Here is a 14,810-nt window from a genome sequence, read left to right as displayed (position 1 = left end):
CACCTTTTTCCAAAGAATGCCAGCAGGTAATATTTTGGTGGTGGGTTTTTTTGTTTGTTTGTTTTTTTTTCCACACTGTGTGGAACGCTGTATTTCTGATACCCTTTCTGTCTCTGAATCTTCCTGTTGCTAGGTCAGAACTCCTAGTTCAGCTGACTGGACAGCAGATCCTAGGAAAGATTAATTTTCTTTGCAGTTAGTTGTTCCTATTACAATTTCACTGTAATTCTGAAGATAAAGCAGAAGTTCTGTTTTGCATACAGTTTGCTGTCCTGTCCTCTCAACATGCTACAAGGTTGCAGTTGAAGTCTTGGCATTCTTATGAAATCATTGGTTACTGTTTCTATCCCTAGATGGGATGGATTCAGTTTAGCAAATTTTAGGATGAGTGAAGAGGAAAATTCCTTGGGAAGCAATGAAGAGGGGGGGAAATTACTGTTCCTTCCAAAGTGGTTCTACTTTCTAGCCATCCAGTGCTTGCCTCGAGCAATAGTTTCAATTTTTGCCTCAGCTTCTACTATTTTTGTTCACGTATTTTCTTTATAAGATCTCAAAAAAAGTTTGTAGCAGAAATTGATTTTGTATTGTACAATGATTAACTAGCAGCTATCAAGACACTGTTTTGCAATATCGCTGGTAAGTGTTGACTTAAGTGGAGAACTGTATTTGTATAAGAAGACGCAGTCTGAATGCTGTTGGTTCCAGGCTGTAACACTAGGTACTGAGCAGAGATAAGGTGTCTCCCATCCATCACGTGTGACAGGGGATGCTTCATGCCTTACAAATGGAGGTGTCCCCAGGCAGAATTGAAGTGTACTAAAAGCTTTTCTGTACAGCTTATGGAGTATTCAAACAAAGCTGTTCTGGGATTGATTTGCAAGCTAAGAGTCACTACCTGATAGTGCATAATTGCTGCTTTTTATGGTTGTCATTTCTGGTGTGTATAGATGTTTCCTAGATGTCTCTTTAGTAGGAGAGATTTGGTTTTAATATAAACAACACCTATGAACCCCAGTTCAATTTGATCTATATATATTTAGCAAAACATAAACTAACCTCTTGCTCTCTGTCCCATAGCTGTTCACTGCTGTTCTTCCAGGTTTATTCTAGTCTTAGACTTAAAAAATAGAGCTTTTTGTCTCCATAGAGGCACCAAGCATTGAGCTAGAATGAGTAGACGCTTTCCAGAATAAGGATGGGATCTCTCTGGCACACTTGTCTGTTAAGGCCAACAAGAGCAACTTGTTTTCTGTGTATACATATGCTCACATGTGTAGGTGTTTACTACTTGCCTAGTTAGTTTCTGTGATTAGGCTTTGAAAAATTGGAAATAAACTTTCAAACTTGTTGAGACTTCTCACAGATATTCAAAAATACCTTCTGGCTAAAGAAAGGTGTTTGCTGATCTTTTTCATCAAAGTGATGTGAGGAGAAATCATGTAAATCAACATTAATCTAGTATCTCTTCGGTCAAGATTTTTAGAGCAGATATTAATCTGTTTGACCCCTTTGTCTTCACACCTTGATTTTATGCATATATGTATATATTTTTGTATATGATCTATGTGGGTCCATGAATACAGTTTTTTGCCTATATAGAAAGTAATAAGTACTCAAATAGAAGCATGTTTTGTGGGCAAACCTTGCTTGGAAATCATGTGACACAGAATAAAATCACTTTAAAAATTGTGCTTGAGACAAGTTAAGAACTGTGGTGAAAAATATCTGCCTGATGTTTCTTACTTTAAATTTTGATGACTCATAATGCCAGTTTTGACAAGTGTCAGCTGATCACTCTGTGACAGATTTTTGAAAAGCCAAAGGCTAAGAGTCTGTAAAATGAACCTGGCAGAGTTATTTGCCCTACAAATATCTTTAAATTCCTTCTCTCATTTAAGCAAAGAAACAAAACAACTATATTACCCTCCCTTTCTCAAACAAAACCCTATAAAATCAACTGATCCGTTACATAAATTACCCTCCGATGAAATGATCAGGCTGATGTAGCTGGCTTGTGCATGGTCCTGCTGCAGTAAATGTCTGTTTTGTTTGAAATACTTGAGAATAGTGGCATGGTAGCAGGGCTCTTCCTTGGCTGTTGCACCAGCCTTTTGTATGAGATCTCTGGCAAGCTGCCTTTTCCGAATTATGGCCACTGATCCAGGGGTGTCCAGCCTCGTTAAACAGAACAAATGCTAAATGGATACCGATACTCTGTAGTCTGTATTTACTACAGTAACTGAGGGAAGTGAAGGTGAAACACACTCAGCAAGAACTGGTTTGTGAGCTCATTTGGTTGTGAATTTTACTCCAAAAATATTAGTCTTTCTGCCTTCAGCTTTAATGAGTTTTGTGTATTATTTCACTGTCAGGTAAGTGTCTAAACAGGTCCTTCAGTGACCAACAGTATCGCAGGTATTTGCAAGACTATGTTCAGCCTATGGGGAAATAGGCAGAGCTCCCTATTCTTCAGTTTGCATCAAGATTGTCCTCCTCTTCCTCCTGTATTTGCCATTGCTTTGATACTCTTTCAGAGTTAAACTTGGCAAAAATAAGATGGGTATCTGAGCTACTGCTACAGATACTGGACCATCTTTGGTTGTTACCTTGCTTAGTTCTTACTTATTTCCCTTTTTTGGCTGATTAGTATTCACTGATTCACTTGGTAATCTACTGTCTTCTGTAATGAGGCAGACAAGGAATTTCAGATGAAACGATGCAAAGGAAAGTGAACGTGTTGATCTGGTCTAGAAATGGCACGTGGCAGTCACTACAGGCTAGAAAAGGAGACTTCAGAAACATTAAGTGATCAGAAAAGCTCTAACCAGGGGAATTGGCTGACCACAGGGTAGACTGAAAACGGTGAAACTTAAGTCTGGATGACTTGATCTACTGAGTGGGTTACAGGATTTTCAGTCTGTACATTTTTACCTCTTTATTTTGGTTTTTCTTTCTGTATTAGTTCTTTAAGGCCTATGTTTCTCTCTGTGGTACATGATGTGGATGTCGTTGCGTTGTGAGGCTCAAGTAGTATTCTCCGTTATTCTCCTGTTCAGAGAGATTTATGGCTTCAGCAGCAGTTTGCCACACCTAGCTGTCCCTGTCCTATAAAGTGTGTTCTACTTCTTTTGCCAGAACTGAAGAACTGTTAAATATCCTGCAGTGCTTCTGGGCTATCCAAATGGTGATGGTAGGTGTGTAATTTGTCTTTTTGCATTGGTTTAGAAAATTCTAGGTGATGTGAAATGAAAGCTTTGGAGATAAGGCAGTAAAGACTCAAAAGACAACCACTATTCTAACATGTGGTTTAGCCAGGATGGAGAATGTTTTTCCTTAGCTTTCTGTGGGATCTTTGTGATCCCAGTTTCTACTTTTATTTTAGGATTCTCTCCCTATCTGCGTGCAACAGCAATTCCACTGCACTTTTATTGCAGTTGGTTTGATACAGGTTTGTTTTCATGCTTATACTTGTTTGCTGGGGGAAAAAACCCGCAAACCTTAGTCCTTATTGGGACATGTATTTGAGAACCATCAGACCATGGTGGTGCTTTGTCATTACAAGCTACCTAGAATGACTTATGTCATCAGGGGCCCTTAGTTTTTCAGGAGCTGTTCCTGTAACATTTGAAGATAGGGTTTATTTTGAAATCTTGCTTGAGATGAAATGATTTATAGGATAATAGCTGGGAACAAGCATTTTCAGACAAATGTCTCAACTGATAATAGCATAGGTATGTTTGCTGCACACCTTAATAGGAATCTTTGGACTTAATTTCACCAAGGGAGGTTAAGTAAAGAGTGGTTTCCATCAAAGACCTGTTTACATAAGACATCCTTTGAACAGGCATCTCCAAAACAGACACATAAAAAAAAAGTTTTCCCAGTACCTGTACTTCTTACTACATTTTTAGATAGCAGCAAACTCCTATGACGGCCGCAGCCTCTTCTGCTATTTCAGAATCTCGTTTCAAAGCTAGTGACAACAGAGGAAATTCTTGGAAAGGGAAAAGTAGGTTGAGTTTTCAGAAGACTAGATCTAGTATTGTAGAGAAAACCAGCTTCAGCAGAGATAAAAGCATATTCTTCCTGTTCAGTGGCAGAAATCAAAGGTTGACTTCCTCTCACCTAACATATCTTTCTAGAATTCCCACAGTAATTGGGATTCAAGAAAATAAAAGCTGCCTTAGCTGTGATGAGAAATGTTGGTCAGAAGCTTGAGAAAATAAATGGGCAGATTCTTGTCCATTTACCTGCCAAATTTTGAAATTCCTTTACACATGATTGGGTTTTGCTGTGAAATTAAAGCAATAGGCTTATTTTTGTGAGTGGGAATTGTGAGATCAGTGAGAGGAAGGAAGAGAAGCAGATTCAGAAATGGCACCTAGTTTTGGACTCCTTATATAATTTCGGAGCCCTACAGCACAGAGAATGTTATAGTCACAATAGAACATATTTATCACTAGCACTAAGGAATATATTTAACTGTGAAATTATGACTTGCACATGCCTCAAAGAGACAACAGTGACTCTAGAGTTAAACTGATTATCATCAGGTACATGCAGTCATGTTACAATGAAAACATTTCATAGGCAAAACCGGAGTATTGATCAAAAGAGTCCCAATTGAACACGCCAATCCAACAGAGGCTTGGTTACTTTAAAGGTTTTGTTTATCCGTGTCATGGATGCTTTTCTCATTCATCACAGGTAAGTAGTCATTGTTAGACAAGTTAGACCTACTTACATAGACTAAGAGAATAACTGCTTTTTTATTTCTTCACTCCATGTTTTGCCTCTGTGACATACTGTGTGCTGTGTGCTGTTTCCTGTATTAAATCTGCACATACCTACATCTGCGTAGAAGCCTATGGTAAGATTCCTTGCTTGTTACATATAGTAACTTCTGCGCATTCCCAGGCTTCTGAGTTTTTAGCTCTGTGACCTCATTAATAGCTGTGAAGAAGTAGAACTTCTAACACTGAAGTAGCCAAGAATGTAAAAGTAGGTGCAGCCCTTTAGTGTGAAGGAGGTGAATACTTAGAATGAATTTAATGGTATGATAATAGGAAATTAGTTTGGTCTTGTTAGCTGTGGGGAAAGATGGGGTCTAGGTAACCTGGGATGTGAAATTCCTTACATGCTTGACCCCCTAGAAGGACTGTTGGCTATATTTAAGCTTTTTCCACTGCCAAGTGTTTAGGGAGTGTTAAGAATTGGGTGGTGGAGGAGTTGGATAGAAACTCTTTAAGTGACTGAAAACCAGACATTGTCACTCCTGAGAATTGCATAGCAAAGGATTAGAAAGTTCCAATATGCTACACAGATGCTTTGGAAGCAAAGAGAACAATTGTCAGAAGATATGACAAGGGAATTGTCTATGGAGAAAGATAAATCACTAAAACAAGGAGAGATTTGTTCCTCTGGAGTGAAACATTCTTCAGTGAATGTGTATTTGAACAATGATTGAATGTTCTTTTTTATGAAAGCAAAGCCCCTTCTCATGCTTGAAATAGGTAGTAATTAAAATAATACTGGTAATTTGGAAGAGAGCAGATTATGTGTGTTTGGTTTTCTTTAGGAGAAACTTTGGGGAGGAGGGGAAAGAGAGGGAGAAGTAAACTTGTAGGTGGTTTCTTGCAAAAGCAAATAAATGAGACTGTAGGAAAACAATGAGACTGTAGGAAACCTGAATTTATTTACCAAGAAAAACCCCCAAACACTAGAGAAAATAAACCGTTTTGAGAAGCGGATGCTTACCAGCAGGTTAGGCTTAGCTACAGATAGTCAGAAGTGAATTAAATATGAGCTGAAAGATTTTTAAAAATGGGGAAAGCTTCACTGACATTTGGTTAACTGTTTTGCAGGTAGGGAGGAGGCAGCCTTATAGATGGAAGTGAGAATAGTTAGAGTAATGATAGAGTAGTATCCTATAGCATGATTCAGGCTGAGAGGTGCAATAGCGATTGTGTTTCCAGAGGAAAGGACTGTTGCTGGAAAACACCTGCAGGTGAGAGGTGTTTGCTTGGAGGCAATGACGGGAGGTGAGCGTGGGGCTGGGCAGGAGCATCTAAGTGTTCCTGCTCCAGCAGGGGGATTGGACTAGATGATCTTTCAAGGTCCCTTCCAATCCCTGACATTCTGTGATTTACTGAGCAGCCAGGAGAATGAAGGAGCTGAACAGTTCATCGAGCAGCAGAGAACTGTTGATGTAAATACTTGGTTTGGACTGTGAACCAACTCCTAGTAGAGGAAGAAACAGTTAATAAGGTGTTAGATGAAGCTTTTTGTAACAGCTGAAATCCTGTCAAATAAGCAAAAAATCAGTGACCTGTAAATCTTAAAACTGAGTTACGGTTTCCAAACCTAATATCAGCAATTGAAAAAGACCCATGGGATCATATAAGAGCCAGCCCAGTGTAACTTTGAGAGGTTATGTAATCTGCAGTTGAGAAGTCTCAAATTCTGTTCATCTGGCCATAAAAATTTTTTGGATTCAAGAAATGTAAGGAAACTCTATAAAAAGTCTTAAGACTCCTTATAAAGCAAGCTGGTGTATTTTTATATACTGCAGACCTGCAGTGTTGTAAGCCATACTTCCTGAAAGCACTTTTGTACATACGCTGATTTAATGTTAAAATACAGTGCAGAAATATGTAAAAATAAAAATAAAATAAAAATCAAAGTTCTGTCTAGTTAACATATATTTTTCATCAGAGTTTGAATAAATGAAAGACAGGGCGATTCCTGAGCTTTTGAATGTTTTTTCTGAGAGACGAACACTGGTGAATATGTTAAATGTCAATAATCCATACTAACCAAAAAGACAAATTTTGTGGATTTCTTATGTGCAAAATGAATGGGTAAAGGGAAACAGGGAGAAAGTCGATGATGATGATGAAAGTCTTATGAAGTGTGTGCAAACTTGTATCAAAGAACAATATGGAAGAAAATACATAACACTTGAGCAAGAGGAAAGGGTATTTTCTAAGCTCTGAATGGGCTGTAAATACTGGCAACATGAAGAATTATGTCCAGCATGTTTTTGTTACAGTGCTGCCACCCCTGCATATGCCATTCCTTTAGGGGATGTTTAGTTTTTTGCTGACTTTTGCTGTTTTATATTACTGGCTTACATTCTTAAGGCTTTTTGAGTTGAACTGATACAAACCTTTTGTATAAATGGCCTTTTTTAGCCTAAGCTACTCTTTATTAATTGAGTCAAATTAACTCTTTAGTAGAGTCAAACAATTCCTGAGTTAAACTGCGGCCTGTCCTTGTGTGGACATCCTGCTTAGGTCTGTGGGTAGCTATTCCACACTGAAGCTGCAGCCTCCCTCTTTGCTCTCTCCTTGTAATTATAACCAGGGTTTTGTCTTGTTCTCTTGTTCACTTTAAATTTCCAGCTTTGTATTCGTTCGTTGCCTTATTTTTGCAGTCTTTTTGCTTTAACTGGGGTGAAGTCAGCACCGTAAGTATTGATGCAGGGAAGTGGGTCCAGGAAGCCATTTTGGGTATGAAACAGGGTAGGTGTTTCACAGATTAAAATTATTTTATTATAATTATGATACTGTGTTTTTGAAAAGGAGAAAGAGTTGACCATCCACGTATGTTGATACAGCATTGCAGCTGTTATGTGGTGTCATCTGTGTATGCTGGAGATGAAGAAAAGTAGCACTACTACAGTATTGTGAAGTTAACACAGAAAACCCCTAGTATTTGTATCACTATAATATATAATAACATTAATGCATATGTATGTAATATATAATTACAAATTTGAGTGTCATTAGAGGTCAGTGGGTATTCTGCTTTATACTGTTCTACTCTTGGCATCTGCCAAGATAAAGCTCCCTCAAGGTAACCCTAAATTTAGGTATCAATAAGCAATTAATATACCTGAATCACTGTGTAAGTAAAATGGGTAGCAATGTGACATCTTTATTCAAAAGCTGGTCTCTATCGTGTCCTTCTGAGTGTTACCTACTCTATTTAAAAGGAGTATTTGATTTTTTTTTTTTTTTTTTCATTTTTCCTCCATCGTAGCCTCAGGTTGGGTTTGTTTGTACTCTTACATGAGTTACATGAGAAGAGGGGGTTTGATTGGACTGTGTTGTGATAACAGCAGGTGTCAGGCAGTGAGTCATAGTGCTGACAGCCAGGTAAAATGTTCTACAGAGATAAGGTTATGAGACGGTCAGCATGTGATTCTACAGTACTGCCCTCGTGCCTTCTGTAAAGAAAACTGGCAGCTGGGAAGTGGTTTCTGTTGGAGAGGGAGGAGAGTGTTCTCCAAGGCAGCAGAGGAGTAATGTGAGCACTCCAAGAACAATTCTAGTTCTGATCTAAGCAGCTGTTACAGAGAACAACCCAAATAGAATATCTTTAGGCATCTAAAGGAGTTAGCAATGGCTAAACCAGTTCCTTGATATTGTTTAAGTCACATGGAGTGTGCTAGTCCATGGGTTCTGTGGATCTGCTCACTCCAGTGAGCAAGACAACCACATATCCAGGCCTGTTTTGCACAGATGTGCATGCGGGGCCTTTTTTCCATCAGCACCTCTATCATTGCCCAAAGCTCTTGGGAACTACTGATGAGTAGGAACTTATTTTGGTAATCTTTTCCTTCACAAATCCAGATACGGTTTGGAATAAATGTTCTACCTGTCTTCCCTTGTGACATTGCAGAAGTATTTTTGTCAGTGCTCTCACTAGTATGCTCCCATGAGTGCCTGGGGAAGGCATGCTGGTTTTATCTGTTCGGGATCCCTCACGTGAGGCAGTTGGGGCATCTGATGAGGATACAGCCTTGATATCCATTAGCCGGCTGGGTATCACTTACACATGAGCTTGTGAGGAGAGACCAGGTGGAATCTTTCTCGGCTCTATTTCCCACAGACTGGTTTTGGATGCAGAAGCTCCCTGTGCATTCCTAACAGAGATGCCACCACATACACGCAAGCCTTGTGTATCTAGGCTGGCGTATTGCAGTGTGCCTGCAGAGGTTTGTGCTTGGAGATCGCTCAGAAGCTCACGCAGTATTAACTTGCCTGTTACTTAGCAGACACACCACGTTTTCCAAGTTCCTGTTTGCGTTCTTTAAAAGGTGACAAGGTGCAGAGTTTTCATTCTTGACCTGCGCTCCGGATCACTCGTTCAACTCTGTCTGTCACATGCACACATGACTTCTTGTGGTATGATTTTCACACTATTTTCTGGTTTACCAAAGAGAGGTTTGATTTAGACCTTATCTTACTGTCCTTAGGTGTTTTTTAAATGTGTGGCCTGATTTTAATCACCTACTTCAGATTAAGAAATTGAAACTTGAAAGGTGAATCATTGATTTCAGTTCTCTCATCTTCTGTTGCCATTTGTATTTTCACAAAGGACTTTTTCCTCACTGGCTGGTATAATCCCTCAAAGTTAATTTGCAGCTAAATAGACACCCTTTCTGTGTTCTTTAGCACTTGTCAGCCAGAAGAAATATTTAGCTTTATACAGCTATATTTTATTTCATCCTATATTTAAAGGATGATATTGCTATATATGCCTTGCCTTAAGCTTAAATGAAAATGTTGATACAATAGTATTTCAAATTCCAATAAATACATTAAATGTGAAACATAATCGAATTCAGTAATTTGGGCATTTTCTTTTAAGTAACTGTGGGCTAGATATGTAGGAAGAAATGCTTTCAGAAATTCCTCAGATGTGGCAACAAAGAGGGTACCTAACTAATTTCAGCATCCTTTCGGTTTCAGCTACTTGGACTCCAAATGAATCTTGTAGACGATACAGTTTTTTCCTAATGTCTACAGTTGTGCCTCTGTCTTCAGACACTGAAAAACTTGGTTTAATTTTTCACAGCTTTTTAAATAAATTAGTCACCTCCTTTCCATCTTCAGAGCTTCTTAGAGACTGAAAAAAAGGAAAATAAACTTTCCTGCCTTTTCAGCTTTTAATCAGTTTTTCAGTTCTGAATGGAGCAATAAAGTTTAAGACACTGGTCTCTCTGCAGATACTGCATAGAACAAAAGTAAAAGTTAAGGCAAAAGCCTTTATGCTCCATTCAATATATTTTATGGAATTTTTTTCTTAGTATGGTACTGCAGTTTAAAACTGTGAACTGCAAGTAAGATGTTTCCTCTCCCAGTCTGTATACAATGCAAAAAGAACTGTACATTTATTTGAGGACTCATTGTCTGAAAGTAAAGTTTGTAATTGCCTAAAACAGGTATAGGCTTTAATACAGGTTGTTTTAATTTTATATTTCATATAACCTCTTTCAGAAGAAAAACTGTATGTGGCAAACCAATGTTTTTATACTGTATCCTCCATTTAAATAACATAGCACTTCTGGCCAGTAGAGGAAACTAGTCTGCCTTTTGCAAGTGAAGAAACAATAATATTTGCCCAGGCTTTTTGGCATTCCTTATTTCTTTTGCCTATGGCAGATGTTGGATTTACGTGGGGTTTTTTAATAGCACTGACTGAAGAAAAGTAGGTTGGGAAGATGACAGTAACGTCTTTTTCCTCTGTCCTTTTAGACCAGAGGTGTCAAACTCATTTTCATCAGGGGCCACGTGGTTGCCTTCAAAGGGCCAAATGTCATTTTAGGACTGAGTCATTTTAGGACTGAGATTGACACCCCTGTTTTAGACTTAAACAGCACAGTGTGTGTATGGTGAGAGGGACCAAACTAACCCTTCAAGTGGATTGTTAAATACATATCTTAACCACTTCGTAAGTTTGCAAAATGTGTTCCCTCCCAAAACAAAGAGGCTATTAAACTGAATGACTTGAGAGCTGCCTTCCTGCCACATGAGAGCATTCTGTTAGAGAAAAAGGGTGTGACTGACAGCCGTGCAGGTATACAAAACCTTGGCTTTGAGTCCTGGAGACCTCCCAGACTTTGCCTTGTGATGGCACTTTTTGGCGGGTCATTTGTCTGGAAGAACGATAGCACTGTAACAGCTTCTTCCCACTCAGTTTTACCTGCTAGATATGAATTTCTATATTTTATCTACAATGAGAAATTCAGTTCCTTTATTGAATGCAAATTCTTACGGTTTGATAGAGAAAGATCTTGATCCAGAGGTAAATGCCAAAGACGAGACTTCTGAGCTGCTTTAAACAGTTCCATCATCTGAGATTGAGCGATTTGGGGATCGGTTGAGGCTAATAGTGTCTTTGCCTACGTTTTACATCTCATCTAAATTGGGAGTGACTGAGAGACTGAACATCCATGCTGCATGCTGTTTGATGCAAAATAGAGGTTTTGGTCCAGTTGAAACTAAAGCAGTTTGTACAAGACTAGCAACAAAGCCGTGGATTAACAGATCTGATTGCATGTCCCTCTGAAGTGCATTGTGGTGACTCGTGGTGGTGGCCAGTACTGGAGAGGAGCTTGAGGCAATGGTACCTGTGTTGCACCAGCATTTTGCAGATAAGACTTTGCAGTCCTGCAAATGATCTAATGTGTGCCATGACCTGTAGTTGTGGTGAGAAGGTGTTTATATGGGTGATGGGAAACTGTTTATAATGTGTTATCTCTGGATATGGGGAGAAGTGAAAACAGTAGGTTTGTTTTCTTCAATTCTTATTCCATTTTACATTTATTTTAATGTCTGCAATGGACTATTTTTGCTGTCTTTATAGGAGGAAGAAGAGCAAGAAGAAGAAGATGATGATGAAGATGATGATGATACAGATGACCTTGATGAACTAGATACAGACCAGCTGCTGGAGGCTGAGCTGGAGGAGGATGAGAACAATGAGAATGCTGGTGAGGATGGAGAAAATGACTTTTCTCCCTCCGATGATGAGGAGCTTGCCAACCTCCTGGAAGAGGGAGATGAGGGTGAAGATGAAGATTCTGATGCTGATGAGGAAGTTGAGCTGATTCTTGGAGACAGTAAGTGTGTGCCCAGCTTGGTGACCACAGGTGACCTTGTTCTCTGTTTAATGTCCTGACAAATATGCCACATCTAAGTCTTCCCTGAAATGACTTAGCGGGCTTTCCACTCTCTGGTATGAAAGGCACAGATTATCATGTGTGTTCACCTGTGGCCTTTCAAAGTAATTATTGGTAAAACCAGCTTTTATCTGAGAGAACAACTGAGAGTTCTGGAAAGGAAGGCGTTTCCTTTCTTCAAGTGCTCCCAGGTGTGTGTGCGTGAGAACTTAAAGGCAGGCCAAGAAATTCCACGTGAAGAATCCTTGTCTGATTGCTTGTCTGTCCTGCCCTTTGTTCTTGAACTGTTACCTCACCTGTCTTCCCTGCCTATTTGTACCTGTAAGGACAGAAAAGTATTTTTGGTCCTTGATGCTATTCTTTCTCTTTTTCTTTCTCTTTTGCAATTGCTTAAAGTGCAAAACCAGTGTGGCATTTCTGACTTCACTTCCTTTTCCAGACTATTCTGAAGCTAGTGTAACTTTGGGGATAAAATTTAAAGTGTTCTCTTCTTCTGGCATGCCACAGAGATTTGAAAGGTTAACAAAGTGTGTGTGTGTGAGTGTATAAGAAAGAAAGTTCAGAACTTGTTATGTAGTGATTCAATTTGGAAAAAGGCTTCATGAGGAGGAGAAAGTGAGTAGGATAGCATCCGGCTTGGGATTTATGACACCAGATTCTGTTCCCTTTTCTGCAGCACAAATTTGAGTATGCATAGTCAGGCCACTTAGTTCTTTTTTAATTCCCAAGCTGTAAAATGGGGATAACATAATTACCGTAAGTTAAAAGGTTGGTAAGGATAAGCAATTACAGTGTGCAAGGTGTTCAAAGTCCTGAAGTTATAGGAGATTAATGTGAGAGCTGAGGTGGAAATCAATCTTCTCTGCCGATGCACTGGAGGATTAAGCATGCCGGCCTCTGTTTTGGCACTGCTGTGGCTGGCAGACTCATTCATGTCCCTCTTTTCCATTAGAATGTAGCTCAGTTGTTTTTAAGGATGTGGCCACATCAGTATTCTGTGGGGTCAGTCTGCTGTTCTCTTGAAGATAGTAGGTATACAATGCAGGACCACGTAGGACACTTAAATAGCTCGGATTCATTAATAGTATATTGCAGTTCAACATTTTGGTATCGTGGATAATTTCTGCCTGTCTCGGTAGCTGGCAGGACCTTCTTGACACAACTCCACTTCTGTTTCCTGAGGGAAGGAGAGCACGCAGGGTGCTGTAACTTGGATTGTCCAAGGGGCAAGATTGAGGGGAAGTTCCAGCCATTTCAATAACTATTCCTGTAACAAAACTAGGTGCTACTTGACATTCCATTGTGCTCTGCAGAGCACTAGGTGTTACGAAATGGCCATGTCTCTGTATTGTTTATGGATTGAACCACTCGATCAAAACTTGGATCTGGTGTTGCTGTGGAGCTGCAGCTCTGCCAGGCTGACATAGGGGTGGTCCTTGCACAGGGTTTGATGAGTGGGGTTCTGCAGCTTCTCTGTGACTTCAGCCTCATCTGGCTTGCTTTTGTTACTCACCCAGCAAGAACAATTAAAATTTCCCTCTTCTTTGCTTGTGCTGTGTTCCAGAATTAAAAGTTGTACAGGCACTGACACTGTTTTAAAGTACGTATCTCAGGCGTGGTGGTGTATTTAGAGTGCTTCCTACTGCAGACCCTCACTGTGTTTGTTATGAACCTCCAGAACATACAGTGGGGGTGCCTCAAAACAAAATAATTCAAAGAACAGTTGAAACAGGGGAGTGAGTGGCTTTAGTTCCTCTTGCTTTAGAAGAGATTTTATTTCCTTTACAGGAATAATCCATGGAGAACCTTTTAAATATAAATTTGTCTTCTGCTTTGTCACCACCTTGAGTAAGGTAGTTCTGTTTGTGTTATCCACCGTAGTTTATGCAGTGTGCACATCTTTCAAGACCTTGCTCCTGGGCCAGTGGGGTGACCTTTTGGAAATGCAGGAGAGAAGGAATTCTCACCAGCAGCATGGCTGACTCTTGCTTCCTCTTGTCTTCTGTAACTGAAAATGGTAACTTCCAGGCTGGTCTGTAAGTTTCTGCCAAGCAGTTCAGTGCAGTCAGGCTGAATTATGGAGTTCAAAACTGGAACGTTGTATGGTGGACTGGAGAATAAAGAGCTGGAAGATCCCTTTTCAAAGCTTTTCAAAGCTTTCCTCTGTTTTTTTTACAAAAACCCACCAACTTTTTCAGATTCTATTATTCTCTAGAGTTTCTGGATTGCTTTTTTGCTTTTGCTTCCTTCCCTCTTACTGCTTAAGTGTAGCTGCTGCAGCACTGGCTGGTGTTTCACATCTCCCCTTACATGGCTGTAGCTGTTCTGGGAGCACTGGTGACCCCAGCTTAGGCTCAGTCTGATGGATGGTGAGACCCTCGCATCCCTCGCTGAGCACAGTGGAAGGGCAGCTGGCTGATGGTCAGGGAGGAGGGTTGGGGGAAGGGTTTGTATCCTCTGCTGCTTGCCTATGATTTTTTTCCCTAAGGAAAGCATCTGAGAAGGGGTGAACCTTCCAGAAGGTCTTGCTTACCTTGACAGGCATATTAGAGATCCAGTATAACTGAGATGGCGCAGAGGAAGTCTTGGTGTCTTTTTTTTTTTTTTTTTTTAAAAAAACTATTTTTAACACCTAGTTAACTGCAGCATCCAATGAATTCACATAAGAAAAAGAGCCAACGTCAACTCTAAGGTAAGGCAGGAGACCTCTTGCTGCCAGAGCTGCTACCACTTCCCTCTTGCACAACTGAGGGAGGAGAGATCTTATGTTTTAAGATAAAAAGCAAGTGTGTGTGTGTGTGTGCGTAACTGCTTCTGGCAAATCCTTTCATGTCTTTGT

The 14,810-nt window shown here is 39.8% G+C and overlaps 1 protein-coding gene across 2 annotated transcripts in view; it reads left to right on the top strand.

Annotated features, from left to right (window-relative positions):
* DCAF1 (DDB1 and CUL4 associated factor 1) overlaps positions 1–14,810 on the top strand; it is a 49,625-nt gene that overhangs the window by 33,070 nt on the left and 1,745 nt on the right. For both annotated transcript variants that reach the window (XM_082060200.1, XM_082060201.1), the window contains exon 23: positions 11,656–11,911. In XM_082060200.1, the coding sequence (XP_081916326.1) occupies positions 11,656–11,911 (256 nt within the window). The remainder of the gene's footprint in view (positions 1–11,655; positions 11,912–14,810) is intronic.

The sequence above is a fragment of the Streptopelia decaocto genome (genome assembly GCF_964273445.1).
Source record: "Streptopelia decaocto genome assembly, chromosome: 8".
Taxonomy (NCBI): domain Eukaryota; kingdom Metazoa; phylum Chordata; class Aves; order Columbiformes; family Columbidae; genus Streptopelia; species Streptopelia decaocto.
Note: the sequence above shows the minus strand (reverse complement) of the source record. Positions and strands in the feature narration are given on the sequence as shown.